The 18,071-nt window shown below is 34.2% G+C and overlaps 2 protein-coding genes and 1 long non-coding RNA gene across 3 annotated transcripts; 2 read left to right on the top strand and 1 right to left on the bottom strand.

Annotated features, from left to right (window-relative positions):
- Positions 1-619: 619 nt before the first annotated feature.
- LOC147408533 (calcium-dependent protein kinase 26-like) lies at positions 620-7,160 on the top strand. Its single transcript, XM_086419235.1, has 9 exons — positions 620-788; positions 1,213-2,040; positions 2,151-2,294; positions 2,384-2,536; positions 3,276-3,391; positions 4,022-4,189; positions 4,724-4,948; positions 5,732-5,881; positions 6,923-7,160. Exons 2-8 carry the CDS (start codon positions 1,281-1,283, stop codon positions 5,852-5,854), a joined length of 1,689 nt encoding a protein of 562 aa, XP_086275361.1. The 5' UTR covers positions 620-788; positions 1,213-1,280; the 3' UTR covers positions 5,855-5,881; positions 6,923-7,160.
- Positions 7,161-8,689: 1,529 nt separating this feature from the next.
- Positions 8,690-10,786, top strand: LOC147408532 (uncharacterized). The gene is made up of 3 exons (XR_015170842.1): positions 8,690-9,794; positions 10,224-10,306; positions 10,435-10,786. It is a non-coding gene; the product is annotated as an uncharacterized LOC147408532 (long non-coding RNA).
- Positions 10,787-11,988: 1,202 nt separating this feature from the next.
- Positions 11,989-13,036, bottom strand: LOC147408531 (uncharacterized). The gene has a single exon (XM_086419212.1). The coding sequence runs from the start codon at positions 12,885-12,887 to the stop codon at positions 12,396-12,398; it is 492 nt and encodes a 163-aa protein (XP_086275338.1). The 5' UTR covers positions 12,888-13,036; the 3' UTR covers positions 11,989-12,395.
- Positions 13,037-18,071: the final 5,035 nt, after the last annotated feature.

Genomic DNA, 18,071 nt, shown 5'->3' with positions numbered 1-18,071 from the left:
ATGGACAAGTTCAAAAACCATAGATCTATATATATGTCTCGGGATACACTTTTTAATGAAAAGTGCAATTGTGTATCTCGAGGCATTCAGATCTATGGTATTCGAAGTTGTCACTTCATGGAGTCATTTGAGTATGCCACCTGCGGAATTGTATTATCATGACTCAATAATTAATTCTTTGATATATATATATATATATATATTTTTTTTTTGGCTCAAATGAGTAAAGTCGGTATCTTGGGCTAGATGAGATACCTGATTTTCAAACCGTGGGTAAGTACTCTGAATATAGATAAAATCCTGATGATTAAATACTATTATTGATAGGTTTCCGCTAAATTTGGGTCTACATATAGACAATTTCTTCCCCCTAATTTATCCGTAAAAATTCAAATCTCATTTGCCTATTTTCCACCGAAATCTGCTCTCTCTCATTCCTTTCGTTTTTTTTTTTTTCTCAAAACAAAAACATTCGCTTCCCTCTCCCAAAGTCCCTCTTCCGCTAAAGTTTTCTTTCTAATATATATATATATATATAATTTTTTTTTAAGTAATTAAAATTACAATATTAGAAACCGCGTACTTACAAGCTGGTCAGCACTTTCTCTCTCTCTCTTTCTCTCTCTTTGCACTACCAACAATAATATAAAACAAAATAAAAACAAAAGATAATATAAAATGAATTTTCTTCGAAATCTTTTATAGTCATCAAACGTGATCGCGAAACAGCCATGAAAGATCGTATTCAACCTTGGCAGCCTTCAAGTCCAATCTTCCTATTTCAGCTGGTAATCTCTTCTCTCTGCTAGTCAAATTCTCGATCTGTTCATCTGTAAGTTTTTTTTTTGATTTGATTGTGATAAATCCTTGGATTGAACCATTGATTACCTTTTCCCCAAAAGGTTCCAGCTTTAGTTTTTATCAAAACTTAAAATTAATTTGACTGATCGATTGGTGGAATTTCATGGGTTTGTTCAGAAAATAGGGTATCTAGTGTCATATTCTTAGCCAAACTTAAACTTATTTTTGACTGATCGATTGAAACTCGATTTGGATGGCTTTTCATGGTTTTGATCCGAAAAAATAGGGTATCTAGTTCTTGGTTACATACCTTTTTCATGTTGTTTTCCTGTTTGTGTAATTTTAGATATATTTCTTGGTTTTGATCTGAAATTCTGAATTAAGTTTTATTGTTTCTCTGCTTGTTATCAGTTTTGATTTATGAGAGATTTCCTTGAATGAGGAAAAGACTGTAGTGTACGGGGTTTTGTCTTTGTTTCATGGGCAATACATGCCGTGGATCTTTCGGAAGCAAATATTTACAGGGCTACAGCGAGCCCGTAGATCAATCGATCTCTAGGCGTAATACTTCTGAGCGTTCAAATTCCAATCATTCCCCAACCAGCTTGAATTCCCAGCAACTCATTGCCGAGGAATTCGCCAAGGAGAACCCCAAAAAAGATCATAATTTATCTGTTGTGAGCCCAAACGGAAAGGAAAACACCATGAGACGAGGGATTGATAACCAGACTTATTATGTTCTTGGTCACAGGACTGCGAACATTCGTGATCTTTACACATTTGGTCGTAAATTAGGGCAAGGGCAGTTCGGCACAACTTATTTGTGCACGGAGATTGCGACTTCCAATGAGTATGCATGTAAATCTATCTCGAAGAGGAAGTTAATTGCTAAAGAAGATGTTGAGGATGTTAGGAGGGAAATACAGATAATGCACCATCTCTCGGGTCACAATTACATAGTGAAGATCAAAGGTGCCTATGAAGATTCATTATATGTGCATATCGTGATGGAGTTGTGCGCTGGGGGTGAATTGTTCGATCGGATCATTCAGAGGGGGCATTATAGTGAGAGGAAAGCGGCTGAGTTGACGAGGATTGTTGTGGGTGTGGTTGAGACCTGTCATTCGCTTGGAGTTATGCATAGGGATTTGAAGCCAGAGAACTTCTTGCTGGTTAATAAGGACGATGATTTCTCTCTCAAAGCCATTGATTTCGGTCTCTCAGTTTTCTTCAAACCAGGTATATAAAAAAAATTCTTCCTTTTTCTCATCGTGTGGTCTTTAAGTGGCTAACATCTCACAAAGTTTATGTTAAAGTCGTTTAACTGTATTTGTTGCTTGCTACTTCAGGCCAGATTTTCACTGATGTGGTTGGAAGCCCATATTATGTTGCTCCTGAGGTACTTTGCAAGCATTATGGTCCAGAAGCGGATGTATGGACAGCTGGGGTTATACTATATATATTGCTGAGTGGCGTGCCGCCTTTTTGGGCAGGTACATTTGATGTTGGTTTCCAGTGCTTTACAAATAATTTTGATTCAATGGGATTGCTATTCTAAAAAAAATATTTGTTTTGAGTTCAGAAACGCAGCAGGGGATATTCGATGCGGTGTTGAAGGGAGTCCTTGACTTTGAGTCAGATCCATGGCCTTTAATCTCTGACAGTGCCAAGGATCTTATCAAGAAGATGCTCTGTTCTCTACCTTCAGAACGCTTGACTGCTCATGAAGTATTATGTATGTCAGCCCCCTTTAGTAATTAGTCATCCCTCCCAAATTGATAGTTCAATTCAGTATTCTTTATTTATTATTTATGAATAAGTTGAAGAAAGTTGCTAACAATTACGTGGATGAATGAAAGCTCCCTGATAATTTCATGTTTCCCTCATTGTGTTCTATTAAATTTTGATCAATCAATGCCTTATTTTCACTAAATATACGGAAGAAAAAAATTAATTATCATCCTATTCATTAAACATACTGGATCAGTTGTTCAGATGCAGATCTACTGACCCACTGTTTCTGTCACATAAAAACATAACATGGTTGTAAGATGTAATCCGTGGGTGATGATTCCAATACTATCTTATGGTGTCTATTTGCTATAATATTTATGTCCACATGATCTTCATATATACCACGATGTGGTATTTATGAAGGACATACTAAACTGTTTAGAGATGACAATTTTGTTGAGCAACAGTTGTTTCCAGGATGTTCCATGTACAATCTGAACTTTATCTTACTAAATTGTTGGATTGTTGGAGCTCAGTTTGAAGCAATCATAAGCCCCAGCTATGCGTAGTTGCGAGTTATTGTGATTTTTATGCCTTAAAGATACTGAATTTGACCTGAGTAATGTGCATAAATTCTAAATTTGATCTGAGTAATGAGTGTTATTAGGTCTGGTTAAAATGCTTGCTTGAAGTTCTATTACCATCTCTAAGATATACTGTGTTGGCTTTATAAAATTCAGGCCATCCTTGGATATGTGAAAATGGAGTTGCTCCTGATCGTGCACTGGATCCAGCAGTCCTTTCTCGCCTTAAACAGTTCTCTGCAATGAATAAGTTGAAGAAGATGGCTTTACGGGTGAGTAACTTTTTATATGTATGTCATAATGAACCATAGATATATATTGATTTAGATCCAATTAATCATTCTTTGAATACAACGTGTTCTTGTTTGGGAAACTTATCTCTGATTCTGTTCAGTCGGAAACAGTTTCTCTAAAAGCTCTTTTAACAATCAGAAAAAAAAAGAGAATCAATGTTTCCTAGTGATTGATTACTGTCTGTCATTCATGTGAACTAGCGCCATGCAAAAGTGGAATACTTGGATCTCGATGGGAAGTCAACATGAGCCATCCTCCTACCTACTTAACATTGAAGCTTTATCTCAATCTGAAATCTCATTTTTGGAGTCCTATATTGTAGTTTTGATGCCTTTCCTTTTCTTGCCCTATTGAAGTAGCTTCTATGACATTCCTCTTTACATGACTAAAGAAGCAAAATAGTGGGGAAACAAATGATAACTTAATACTTGTCTGTTGATGTTCTTCAGCTTGCATTTTGCTTTCCTCTACTCATTTTGAAACTGTGATTCAAGCTAAGAGTGAAGCTCTATTGCAGTTTTGCCGCAGTTTGGTAGTATATTATGAAGTATTGTATTCCATCAGTAGCCAAGCCCTGGATTTCTGAGTTTTGTGTTATCCGTTATCAGGTAATAGCCGAAAGCCTGTCAGAGGAGGAGATTGCAGGTTTAAGAGAGATGTTTACAGCAATGGATACTGACAACAGTGGTGCAATCACATTTGATGAACTAAAAGCTGGTTTGAGAAGATATGGCTCTACTTTGAAGGAGTCGGAGATCCGTGATCTTATGGATGCAGTAAGTATTTGCTCCTGCAATACATTTTTATGCTTTGATGGTTGATATTTAATGATAGACCTGCACTACAAAGAATATCTTGTTACACTTTTTTGTATCCAAGTGTTGGATACACACCAACACAATTTTTTTTTTTTTAAGTAAATGTTAATCTATTGTAATATTTTACTTCCAGCTATTATGTGTAAATTGATTATATGATTTTTTTTTTAATACTGATCATCTTGTTTAAATAACATTTCTTTATTATATTATAAATTTCATATGAACTTGGTATTTAAAGGTTTAGAAGTATGTTTTTCTACACATGGAATAAACTATATGGACATGTCAACATGTCAGTTTTCTAGTTACTAGGGTTGCAAACTTAGGCTGATAGAAATGTTATTTATGTCTCTTTTCTTCTCCTTCTATGTTATGTCACATAATTTCCAACATTTTAATATGGGACCATCCTGGATTTATGTGCTTATTGTGCCTAGAATATGAATTTCATGTGTTCTGTGTAATTGAGCAAGCTTAATCTTTTCTCAGGCAGATGTCGACAACAGTGGGACCATTGATTATGGTGAATTTATTGCTGCGACAGTTCATCTGAACAAGCTGGAACGTGAGGAACATCTCGTTGCTGCTTTTTCATACTTTGACAAGGACGGAAGTGGTTATATTACTGTTGATGAACTGCAACAAGCTTGTTCGGAGCATAATATGACCGATGTACTCCTTGAAGATATTATCAAAGAAGTTGATCAAGATAATGTAAGAATAAATGTTTTGACCTTCCCCGTTTCAGGAAATTACTATTTACTCTTTTATGTCCTAAAAAGGTCCTTATTTCTTTTGCCTTATGAATGAAAAGTACCCTAATCTTCAGAAGCGATTGTCAATATTTACCAAATTTCTGTTGTTTGGCTCACTAATCATGATTACAGGATACTGCATCAGTTTAAGTTGTAGGATCTCTTTGTAATTTCTTAGGAACAGGCAACTTGTGAATAGTTTGAATCATGTCTGCCCGTGTTGTCTCACATAAAATTTAGTAGGTTTGCCTTTGTGACATAGGTTCTGACTACTATCTGAATTTTATGTGATTATGGTAAATTCATTTACTTTGAGCATTCAAATAATTAGACTATTTTCTTTTTTAACATTTTCCTAGCCGACCTACCTGTACTGTGCATCTGGTGCAAGTGCAGAGGGTTGCGATCCACCATTCTACATGTGCCGCATATGTTATTTCTTCATACACAACTTGACATACAGTGTATCCAATTCTTTCGAAGGTTGAAAATTTTGGTGAGCTAGCCAGACAAATTTTGTATCATTACAAATTTGGACTAAAAGTTATTTTACATGGGAGGCATCAAATGGTGTGTGTCCCAATTTCCTTTCAATTGAACCGTGTATATGGAATAACTTAGGCAGAGGGAGGTTGTGCATGCAACTGTTCATAGTCTTATACAAGCTTTCATTATTTGTTATTTGGTTTTATTTTATGGCTTGGATTAACCTTGAATTTGCTTCTGGGTATTTCTGTTTCAGGATGGACGTATTGACTATGGCGAGTTTGTTGCTATGATGACAAAGGGTAATATGGGAGTTGGAAGACGAACCATGCGAAACAGTCTGAATATGAGCATGAGAGATGCACCAGGAGCTCATTAACTTCTGATCATGCACACGTGTACAGAGGTATTCTTCAGAATCTTCTGTTTTCCTGTAATTATCCGAGTAAGTGTGACAATTGATAATGTTCTCTATTACCCTCCAAGAGAAATGTGTGGTAGCTAGATATTTGAAGTTAAAAGGGGAAAAATACTATTATTCCTTTATTGCTATTATTTTTTAATGAGTTACTATCATACCTTTAGTTTACATAATTATGACTACCATAAATAAAAAAAATGACAGAATTGTCTATCTAGCTTTGCCATAATAAATAAGCGACTTTATTGTGGTAAATACTTCAATCCTATCAAACAAGATAAAATGTATGTTACACACTGACAAGGCTCTAAGAACAGTTTACTTATCATGTACAACTACGTCTAGCACACTTACTGGGTGGTCCCACCTAGTAAATGGAGATGATGAAGAGAAATTACCTTTTTGGAACTTTTCATCTATTCTGTGCCAGGGACGACTTCTGTAATGTTTGTCTTATTTTTCTGATGGCCCAAATGGACCTCGTAGATGACGCATTATCATCTTATCGAGTTGTTTTTGTCCTTGGGGATCTCCTTGGCCAGACTGATTAGAAGGATAAGTTCCTACTGGTTATGTTGACAGTCTATCCTTGTGTTCCACGTAACAGTTAATTTATATTTCCTTCTTGCAGAGGCACATTATCGTGTCATAAAAAGTTTACAATTGCTTGTTTGTTTTCCCATGAAGGAGCTTTATTTTTTGTTGGAAGCTTTCATAGGTTGGGAATTCCACATGTTCAAACGCCTCTGACCAAATTGTACTGTACATGTGTCAAGCATAAGGGTCCTTTAAGTGGATCTGACATAGATCATCTAGGTCAATATTAGAATGAACTCGAGAATTCAGTCTAGTGCATTCTTTTGAACAGTTGGGAATGCATGGTGAATGGTCCCCATTAGCACTCTCTCTCTCTCCCTTGAATGAATGAATGATTGTCGTCTGCTAGAAAAGAAAGTTTTAAGCTCTTGCAACAGACTCCATAACCTTGGTCTAATTTGATTGTGTTCTAACATGTGATCATGGCAGATTTGTATGGCAAGGCCAGAAGAGAAGAATTGGTGGTGAAGCCTTTTAAGGATGAACCTTGGGGAAGAGCGATGAAGCTTCTGGCAATTATTGGAGATTATGTGGTTGAGAATTTTGATTAGTAGCGATGCCTCTTTGTGGCCTAATAATTTTGAAGTATTTCCAGATTAGTATAACTCCTATATATACATGCCAGTGTTTTCTGTTATTTATTAGAAGTTTCAAGTCTTGTTTGCTACTTCTTCCCATCTCGCTATTAATTCTTGTGAAATCGATTCTATGAATGACAGGAAAATCCCAAAAATATATAACAAGCATCTTTATAAATAAGTCGTTCGACGTTATTGATCTCATGGTCCTGGGTCACTGCAATACCGCGTGGCAGACTGCTTGAGATGTTATAAAAGATGCTCAAATTAAACTGCTTGAGATCACCAAATCATAGTGATTTTGTTGTGTAAAGGATGTTAAATAATCTTTCACATACAATGAGCCACACTAGTTCATTGAATGAGTTAATGGAGACAAATTGTACAACACCATCCTCACCGTGGGCAATGGTGTCTGGAATAAATCCTGTACTTCTCTGCGGAATCTTGATTTCCTCAAATAATAATTCTTCTCTCTCATTTGTATCTCTTTCTCATTCCCGTTTTTTTCTTCTTAGAATCTGCTTAACTTTTTAGTAGCGTTTCAACTAGGGTTTGATGGTACAAGAAGAAATACTCTTAGAATTTGCAAAATAGATCAGCAAATGGTGAAGTAATGTAGTGGTTAGAAAATCTCAATAGCCAAAATAAAAAAATAAAAAAATAAAAAAAAATCAAAGCTTCAATCATTAAGTCGGTACCAAATTTGTTTATCATTAAGTCAATACCAAATTTGTTTATCCATAAGTTCCTATCGAGTCCGTTTAGATGGATTCAGAAGGATATTAACGAGATGCAATTTAAACTTTCAATAGTTTCCTATCCAACAAAAAATTAATATTTTTTTAAGTGGGTGTGATGAGTAATTTCATTTTTATTGGAAAATAGGGTGAACAGAAAAAAAAAAAAAAAATTGGGTGTCAATATCACACCTATTTTTTCCGTGATACAATGCCACCATATTATATAAGGAGATATTTATCAAATCGTGCACAACTTATGTCAAAATGCCCGTTCTGATGCACTTTTTATTTTAATTCTCAAAACACATTTTTGGAGTGATTTTACTTTTATAATCAGCGAATTCACTGATAAATTACTAACGAGATCATTTATATGATAAAAATGCTGGTATTTTATCAGCAAATTTGTTGATCATAGAAGTGACGAAATCCTTGATTATAAAAGTGACGAAGTCAGTAGAAAAACATGTTTTGTGGATTAAAATGAAGAATGTACCGGAATCGGAATTTCGCCATATTCAGCCCACGAAAGGGAGCTTCACCCTAATACAAGAGAGATTCTACTGGCACACCAACTTTTATTTACAACTAACCAGTGTGAAATTGACTGATGCATGTTGGTGTGTCAGAATCTCTCTAATATAAGCCAAGTCGAGTTCCCCTGCTTCTGAAACATCAGTCGAGACTCGAGAGAGAGAATGGTAATGGGGTTTTTGAGAGGAGAGCCGTTGGTGTCGAAACTCGCAATAGTGGTAAGGTTCGTTGTTCTTCCAGCTGCCATGTTCGCTGCTTCGATTTACTCTCCCCAACAGGATCCTAATAAGAAGGATGGAAAAACCAAGTAGACAGTGTAGATATTCTCTTTCCAGGTTCGATTTCTTACCAGAACTTAGGTTTATGTTGAGGGTTTTAGTCTGATTCTGGGGAGAATTGATTTGGGAACAAGGGTTTTGTTCAATTTTACATGGATTTGATATCCCATATTCCGATTTTTTTAAATTTTAATTTTCATGGTTACAGGTCGACCAAAATGAATTTTTTTGATTGAATTGGTTATAAACTCGGAAACTCAATTTACCAAACGAGACACTGAATTATGTACTAAATAAAATCATTCTTATAAAACTTATATCATAAAAAAAAAACCATTCTCATAATGTTTGCTTAGTAAAGTTGAAGTTTGCGAAAAATAGTGGCAAATTGTTATACCAAAGGCCATGTTCATGACCTAGTTACACTGTATAAGGCATTGAGTTGGTGTCCTCATTAGCTGTTGTAAGAGAGTATATATCTCATATTTCAAAGCATGCAGATCTTGTAAGTGTTCAATAATATTCATTAATCCCCAAGGCCCTACCAGACAATTTGATGCTCACACATAGTTGTGTTCCTCATCCTCTACTAATTGTTGGTATGATAATCAACGAAGTGATTGGGAATCAATTTTTTTTTTTTTTTGGTCTTGGGAATCAATTGTTGGTAGTGCAGAAACATTGAATTTTGTGAAATTGGGGTTCAAGATGTATTATTTATTCTCATTCTATAAAAGTTGGATATGCACAAAAACTTTTACAAAGTTAAATTGTACTCTGCTTTGAAGGTTAAAGTTGATGATCAGGATGTTAGGGCACAAAAGATCGATGGACCCACTAAAAATAGGTTGCTTCACCACTTGATTCCAGCAGGCCAGTCAGTTTGAATTGTGTCAAAAAGAGGAACTTAGAACCAGTAACCTTGGCAGAACCAAGTTATGCTTTGTATTTAGTTTGTTGAGCCTAATCAGGCACTATTTTTTTTTCCCATGATAACTAATTGGGTTATATTAACTGCTTGAATCTTTCATACTCACTGTCTCGATCTAAATTATATCTATGTAGAGGACATGCTTGCTTACACAAAACTCGGGAAGGCATTAACATTTGAAAGTCCACTTTTGCATTGATTTCCTCTTTATCTGATTCAAATGACTTAACCCAAATGGTAAATTTTATTTTTGTTCCATTTTATAGTTGTCAATATTTTTTTTTGGTTCCATGTCCTTGAATAGAACAAATAAGAGTTTGATTCATATATTCAACACTGGTTTTATAGAATATCTCTATCTGAAAGTGGTCTGTTGGACCATCTTATCAATGTGATGTCTCTTGGGCAGTCCATTTTCTAATAAGTGCACCTGTTAGGAAGTCCTAACTGTCACCTTTTGGATGATTGATAACTTTGTGGGATATTTATTGTTAATGGTTTTGGTTTAATGGTTACAAATTTCTAAATCTAGTAGTGTAGCCAATCCAAAACAGGCATCCCATTATATGATAATGGTAGAGAGATAGGTCTATAATTAGTCTTTTGTAGTGTATAAGAGTTGTACATCCCACCATGAACTTATTTTTCTTTCACTGTTGGATACAGTAGCTTTGAACCGCTTGGAAAGGCATATGTTCTGAATGTGCGGATCTCTATCAGATGGCTCTCATGGAGCCTTGGAATTTCAGGCATGAGTTTTTTCCCACATAATTTGAATAATGTGTAGATTTGAGCTTCTATGTTTGCTTTGTGGAACGATTGTCTTAGTTAATACAGGCAAATTGCTACCTGGTCTAACCATTTTTATATTTTGCAGCCGAACAGGTTCGAATAAAGTAGTGTTCATTTGGATTGAGAAGTGGAAGACCTGTACCTATTTGTTCTTAAAACAAACCCAATATCAAGATTCATCCCAATCACAACTTACTTGGATGATCACGATCTACATCTAAATAGTCTCTTCGGAGACATCCAGGATACATAGAACATCTCCATATATCTTGTTGAATGGTTAGAATCATAGTTTGATTATGTTGACTTTTGACCTTGTACATCTGTTTGATGGAACCCACTGTGTATTGGCGGATGAAGAGAGCTTTGATTCATTCTCAAGAAAGTGTGCCCCACTTACTACTCTTATGTACAACTCTAATTTTATTTTGTGTGAATCGTGAACCCCACATGGATGCATGTGATCCTTCCCTTTCCAGATCCCATAAACGCGCGGGTGTTCATCCATAAACGCGGCAATGCTTTTAATAAGTCTATAACAACCCATGCTTAACGGGACAATGATTGCCAAAGGACTCTTTTTTGAGAATATTACTCCCCTAGTAAAAGGTACATTTAAGATCCTACTTAGTAAAATATTAGCCTATTAAATATCTTTTAAAGAATCTTTAAAAAAAAAAAAAAACCTGAAAATCCCTTTTAACAACTTTACAAAGTTCAAAGGAATCATGGTTTGACCAAGAGGTGACCCCTCTTATGTCTTGAAAATGTGATTATGATTTTTTTTTTTTAAATTTAAAATATCCTTCTTAGACTAATATTTGATAAAGTGAGTACTAAGAATAAATACATTTTTAGAGGAGAATTTTTTGTACATATTTTTAAAAGCAGAGGTCTTTGCAGTCATTGTCCTTGTATTTTTAGAGAATTGCAATTGACACCCAACTTTTACTAATTACACCTCAATTAAAATTAAAGAAAATAAATGAATGATTGAGAATAAGTAAAAGTTGGGTTGCCAATGTAAATTCTCTCATTTATTTATTTTTTACTAGATTTTTATTTCTTAGGTTTAGGATTTTATATGAGCCTAATTATAATGTTAAACAACTACTGAATTTTTTTGTTTTTTTGTGTGTAATGTTGAGATTATAAGTTGAGTAAAAAATTTGTAATGTTTGAAAAGTATGTTTTAATCTTTAATTGGGGGGGAGATAAATAATTTAAGAAATTGGAGTGTAGTAAGTAAAAGTTGGGGTGTTAATAGCAACTATCTTCTTTTGGCTTATTCTTTTTTTCCTCCCATTTTATGTCGACTGTGTTTGTCGGTGATTCATGTAAGACAGTTTTTTAAGTAGAAGTGGGTCAGAAAAAAAAAAAAAAGAAAATGGTACCATACATATGGGCCAAGTGTTAGTTGTGTAGGCCAATGGTTTGATGAATCTCACTCAGGTGCAAAAAATCAAACATTCGACTTGTATTCTATCTAATTTTACAGAGTTAAATCAATTTTCCTTAAAGACGAAAGTAGTCATATTCCAATCATGTTCATTTCTCACGATGAAAAATGTTTGATTTGTAGACCATTTTGAAGAAGAAAGAATTGTTCATACCTTAATAAGTATTAAACAAACATACAAAAAGAAGAACTAATAAACGAAATATTATTGATGTTCAAAGGTCCCAAATAATAAATAAACAAAAAAATATAAATATAAATATTTGCTGGTAGAATTGAATTATCTAGCGTGCTAACAATTTGAGCCATCAGATCCAACCGTCCTCTTCACTTCGTGATCTGTATCACATTTTCTGGGCTGCATCGTAGCTCAAAAGTCCATCATCATCAGCAAACAATGTATTTTCAACAATATTTGATACATTTTAAACCAACACATTTGTAGCTTACTTAGCTTCTAATTACAAGGTACAACAACCCAATGATCTCCATTCAACAAATATTAAAAAAAAGAAAAAGAAAAAACAACACAAAACCCCTAATCTTAAAAGTTCTTAACCTTAACACACCCAACCAATCTTTAATGCTTAACCTTCACAGTTGTGAGTATTTCCATCATCAAAGTTCTTAGAATAGCTGTAGGAGTCGTACCTAAACACAGGTGGTGATGCACCAACATGGTTGGAACCAACAAGCCTTTTGAGCTCTGCTTTCACCTTATACAAAACATGTTTCCAACTCCCTTTGTTGTGACACCCAATCATAGCTGATTCTTCTTCATTCATCTCAAGATCTCTAGCAAATGTGGGCTTTCTTGATAAGATCCAAGCCCATCCCCAGTCCCACCACTTTCTTACAGAACCACCTCCAAATTCTCCCATGGAAGGCATAGATTTGGATCTGCGAAAGACCCATGAAGTAGCAGGAGTAGAGATGGGTTGAATTCTATGAGAGAGAGCCGAGAGTCTTTGACGCAGACCTTGTTCTTTTGAGTTTGTTTGAGAGATTGGGAGGGATTCCTTAGTGGGCATGGAAGGGAAGAAACTTTTCTTCTGAAAATTCTCAAAGATGGAGCTCATTTTGTCTGAATCTGAAACAAGAAGAGATGAGAGAAAGCAAGAGTTGTTGTATTAGAAAGAGAAAAGAAGAAAGAAGAGGTGGGATGTTGTGTTCACAGCTCTAATACAGCCTGTTTTATTCTTTCTGGGATTGATGGGGGACCAAACCATAGAGTATTTGAATTTAATTTTCTTTTTACCCTTGTTATATTTTCCTCTGACAAAGGGCTGTAATATTGTCCTTTTTTTTTGGAGAATTTCTCGACAATTCATCATCTCACGATATTAATTAATTAAGAGAAGTTTCTTCTTTGTAAATTATTATTGACCATTGATGTTCCACATTCGAATTTCGGAATCTCCACTTCAAATTTCCAAAGAAACCCTCTCCTTTGAATTACACGTGGCTTTTCTGAAAGGTATTGAAAATTTTGACAGAAATGTAGGGCTAAAATAAATACAAAATACCACGTGTCGTGTAACAGCGACGGTTCCTCGAAAATTTGAAGCGGGCTGACAACTTCAAAGTTGGACTCCTTTAACCATGCACAATAGTGTTAATTTAATCTTGCATTTCAGGTGGATTAATTTTAACAATTTCCCAAGATAAATCCAAGGAGTTATGATAAAATGACTTCCCCTCATGACATACTCAATCGACTCTTTTGCCGTGACATGTGCTAGAATTATAGATTTGTACTCCCAAAGAAAGAAATGCAAGTTATGTATCTTAAAGAATACAAATCTATGATTCTGATACATGTCACATCATGGGAGTCAATTGAGTATGCCATGTGGGAGAGTCATTTAATCATTACTCATACCCAAATTAAAAAGCCCAACGACGAGGTGTCAACTAGTCTAATTGGAGAAGGCTTTGAGTGATGATTGATATTGAAGACTTGAATTCAAATTCCACCAGCATTAAGTTATTGAATTCATTAAAAATAGGTTTATCGATTGAGAAAAAAAAAGCCCAATTATTGTGTTATGTGCGACAATCTTGATGGATAATATAAAAAATAAAAACAAGAAAAAAGTAAAAAATAAACATACAGATTTAATGTGGTTCGATGATGTGCCTACATCTACAAAAACGAAAAATTGAATTTTCACTATATGTCAAATTAGGGTAACATCATAAGAATTTATAATAAACCCTAGTTGTACAATAAATATTAGAAAATTATAATAATGCCCTTGTACCATACTGTGGGGACGTTGCCCCCGCACCCCCAACCTACAAAATTTATTCTTGGCAAATATATATTTTTAACAGATACTGTCGTTTGCTTCGTTCTGTTCAGAGTGAGAAACGCAAAACTCCCTTTTTCCTCTTTCCACTCCAACTTCACGCCCACATCTGCCTATATTCTTTATATACATGTTCCACTTAATATAAGCCACATACATCAATACCAACAATGTGCAAAACAAAACTTCAAATTTAAGCTCTTATTCATCTCTAGACATTTTATTTGTTTATTTATCTTTCCATCAATTTTACATGTTTGTGCATACAACAAGAAGATATTCCATATTCAAAACAGAAAAGAAAAACAAAAAAATTGTAATATTATGACACACCAATATATTATAACTATTTGTCACTAAAAATGGTTCCTTCTTAACTTTTTAGGGAGAGGAAAAAAAAATACAATTAGCACACCAACCTCTATGATAGTTAATTATTATTAATCTTTTAACCTATTAAACTTCTCGGAACTTGTCTTCAACTCATCATCTTCATTCAGGTGGCAAAATCCCCTAATTTTCACCCCAAAATGTATTGACTTCAACCTCTCTCAAAATCCTATCATATTCTTTAATGGTTGAAGGCGCTAAGATCTTTACTTTGAAGATGAGGGTACAAAATTTTATCGTGAACGTTGAAGATGATGAATTTTGGATGAAAATGAACGTTATTGGGTTTTTTTTGTGTGTGGTAATATTGAAGTGGGGGAACTTCAATCATTTTATGTTAATTTCTTTGGAAGATTGAAATCAAGGAATTATGTCATTAATTAGAAAACATGGGTATCCTAAATTTTCACTAAAATTTGGAGGGATTTTCCAATCTTAAATAATTGGTGTGGTTACATAATCTTTAATGACCTTTTTTTTAATCTCAACCTTACATCAAATAGACTAGGGGTGTCAATGGGTACCCATTTAATCAAATCGGAATCGAAAACCTCGATTCTAATTCCCTTTTTAGTGGAATCGATTGGATCTGGGTCTAAAATAGAATCGAATCAATAGAAACTGAAACTGTTAGGTTCTATCCAATGGATACCCGCGGGGTATTTGAAACCAATTTATTTTGTCATTTTTTTCCATGCTATAGATGATTTAAGGTGTTCTCTTATAACAAAATTAATGTATGTAATGTAAATTTCTTCATTTTTTAATATAAATTATCGATTGGAGCTTAAAATGCGCGGTATCTTCTAAAAATTTACTACTTTTAATTAAGATAAATTTTTTATTTTTGAAAAAAATCATTACTTTGTATCTTTAATATAACAAATTATTATTAAATTAATAAATTTGTAGTCAATATGTTAATTTTTTTTAATAATGATTTGAAATATTTTTTTTCTCATCTGATTCTTGAGAATCAGAATCGATGGGTACCTGTGTTTTTTAACAGTTCTAGATCCATTTATTTTGAAACCAAACCACGGAACTGACAAGAATCAAAATCAAAATAAATATAGTGGTTGCAGTTCTAAATTCCTTAAGAACTGAACAGGAACTGACCCATCAACACCCCTAAAATAGACAATAAAGATAAGAGGAAAAATACATTTTTCTTAGAGAACAGCTCTTATTTTGAAGGGAGTAATATACTTTTTATTTTTATTTTTTATAAATACATTTCTTGGGAAATCATCGTATCTCAATCCTCTATTTGATGAAGAGCCTCAAATGTGGTTGAGGCCAGTGTTGTCCAATCTTTAAAATTAATAAATTTATTTGTGTGCTTTTATAAAAGAGGGACCACATGTAGTCAATTTATCATAAAATTGGAGTATAGTCATGGTAAATTGGTATCTTCAGTATCATAGTCCTAAAGGAAAAACAGAGAGAAAAAAAGGGGGAAAAAATAAAACATAGACAAGGTGAGAGTGACCCCTTGAAAAGCATGTGCAGCACATGAGTTATATATAATAAAGATCACCGTCAAATAGTAATTATAAAGGGGTTACTAATGATTTAAAGTTTAAACCGATTTTCAATATTAATATTGTACCAATATCACCAATATATCGATTCAGGAGAAACAGTTTTGGGGGTTGAAGACGAAACCTTTAGCGAGAAACTCCTTGTGGGGGAGGCGTTGGGGCCCCTCTAGAACAGCTGTTTGTTACAAGGTCTGAATCTGTTTAACTTGAGTCTGCCGACACACAAAGATCTTTAATAAAGTAGAAAACAAGTTAATCAAAAAGAAATTAATTATAGAATCCAAGATGGAGTAAGTACTTATGAGAACTTTAACGAGATTGAATTGGAAGAAAATTAGAGATTATATGCATGGAAGATGTGAGTTTGAGAAGAACATTTTTCTTGTGTAGGGAAATCTTAGTGGAATCCATCAAATGATCTCTAAAGTCCTACCCCTATGTGGTAATTCACTTGTAGGTCATAGTTGAAAGTTGGGCTGTGTCGATTTTGATTATGATTATGATTGGATATTATATATACCTATTTGATTCTTTTCAAGTAAATTTAATAAGTATTTAAATTCAGCTTTTTCTTCTTCTTACATGCTCATTGTGAACAAATTCTCTAATCGTGATTAGAAACAACTCGTAGGGTAGATTTTTATTGCGTAAAACTTCTAGTGTATTTTTTCTTGATTAATGTATGTTGTGAGTTTGATACCCAATATGAGCATTAATTCGCACTCTCACTTACTTGGTGTGTGTGATGTGTGGGAGTTGCATATGCCTTAAGACCAGTCATTGGAAAAGACCATGGCCTATGGATTGGGCAAAACCCAAATAGGGACCAGTCGGTTGTCTATAGGAAAACCTGATTATCTAAAAAAGAGAAAAAAAAGATTGATATTTTCCTTATAGTGCATGATAAATTAAAGAATCCAAGACATGTGTGGTTAGCCAAATTTTGGAGGAAAAGTTTCATACTGTTTTTTTTCCACATGTGCCACAGCCAAGTAAATTTGATTATAGTGCTAATCAGTCTCTAGTTTTTAAGTATAGGACAAGTAAAGTCTGAGTCACAACTTCTCCAAATCGTTATAGTATGATGTTTTGTTGAAGTATGCATCACTTTGGGGGTCAAAATACTCAATTTGAGAATCAAACTCTCAATTATCGGATATGATTAATGGGTCTTTATATCAATTCTTATGAAAATCAAGAAGACCAATGATAATGGGTCCTTGATCCATCACATCTTGGGAGATACATTTCTCCCTTATTCGCCCAGTTCAATAATTCTATGGGTTAGATAGTGGAAATTACTTGTCATGTGTGTACATGCGCAGTTGCATAAACAATACGAATCTCAAAGCGATGAGTAATGCATTATAACCATTAAATTGCAGGAAGAACCCATTAAACTTATCTATCTGATGCGAAATTTACAATATTCCATTTTCAGAACAATTAAGGTTCAAATTAAGGGTGCACTTGGGGAAAGCTAGCTTCTCAGATCAGTATTCATCGTTTGATATCACTGAGGAGAAATAGTTGTTCTCTCCATGTTGTTGGGAGTCAGGATGGTATATATATATATATATATATATCTCTGTAGGACCCTTTAGGGCATGGTATCATGTGATTGGGGTTCATGGGTGGTAAAGAAGTAACATCTCATTTATATGTCATTGACACCGAAATTTTGTTATAAAGAAAAAGAAGAAAAATACCATTGCAATCTTTGAAAATCACGTTATAAGGTTTGTGTGAATTAATAATTGAAAAAAGATAAAGAATCTATATGATAAAATGCAACAATAGATCCCATTTCCTTATCTTTCACACAAAGAGGAGTTTGGGATTTGATCTATGAATCTTGAGAAAAACTTGTAACTTTATTATTTTACCTCGTTCTTTCTTCTTTTCAAGAATGCCCTTCCAATTTTGTTATCTTTTTTTTTTACCTCCCATTCAAAGGATACCCCCTCCAACTTTATTCTATTTTCTCTACTATCCCCTTAATCTCAAAGAGGATGTC

The sequence above is a fragment of the Akebia trifoliata genome, chromosome 2 (assembly GCF_017979445.1).
Source record: "Akebia trifoliata isolate Shusen 1 chromosome 2, ASM1797944v1, whole genome shotgun sequence".
NCBI lineage: Eukaryota > Viridiplantae > Streptophyta > Magnoliopsida > Ranunculales > Lardizabalaceae > Akebia > Akebia trifoliata.
The sequence above is the reverse complement of the archived record's forward strand: the minus strand, read 5'-3'. Positions and strand labels throughout refer to the sequence as shown.

Coding starts and splice junctions, on each gene's coding strand:
- LOC147408533 (XM_086419235.1), top strand. CDS start 1,281: ATGGGCAATACATGCCGTGGATCTTTCGGAAGCAAATATTTACAGGGC. Junction 2,295..2,383: donor CGTGCCGCCTTTTTGGGCAG/GTACATTTGATG, acceptor TTTTGAGTTCAG/AAACGCAGCAGGGGATATTC. Junction 4,949..5,731: donor AAGAAGTTGATCAAGATAAT/GTAAGAATAAAT, acceptor TTTCTGTTTCAG/GATGGACGTATTGACTATGG.
- LOC147408531 (XM_086419212.1), bottom strand. CDS start 12,887: ATGAGCTCCATCTTTGAGAATTTTCAGAAGAAAAGTTTCTTCCCTTCC.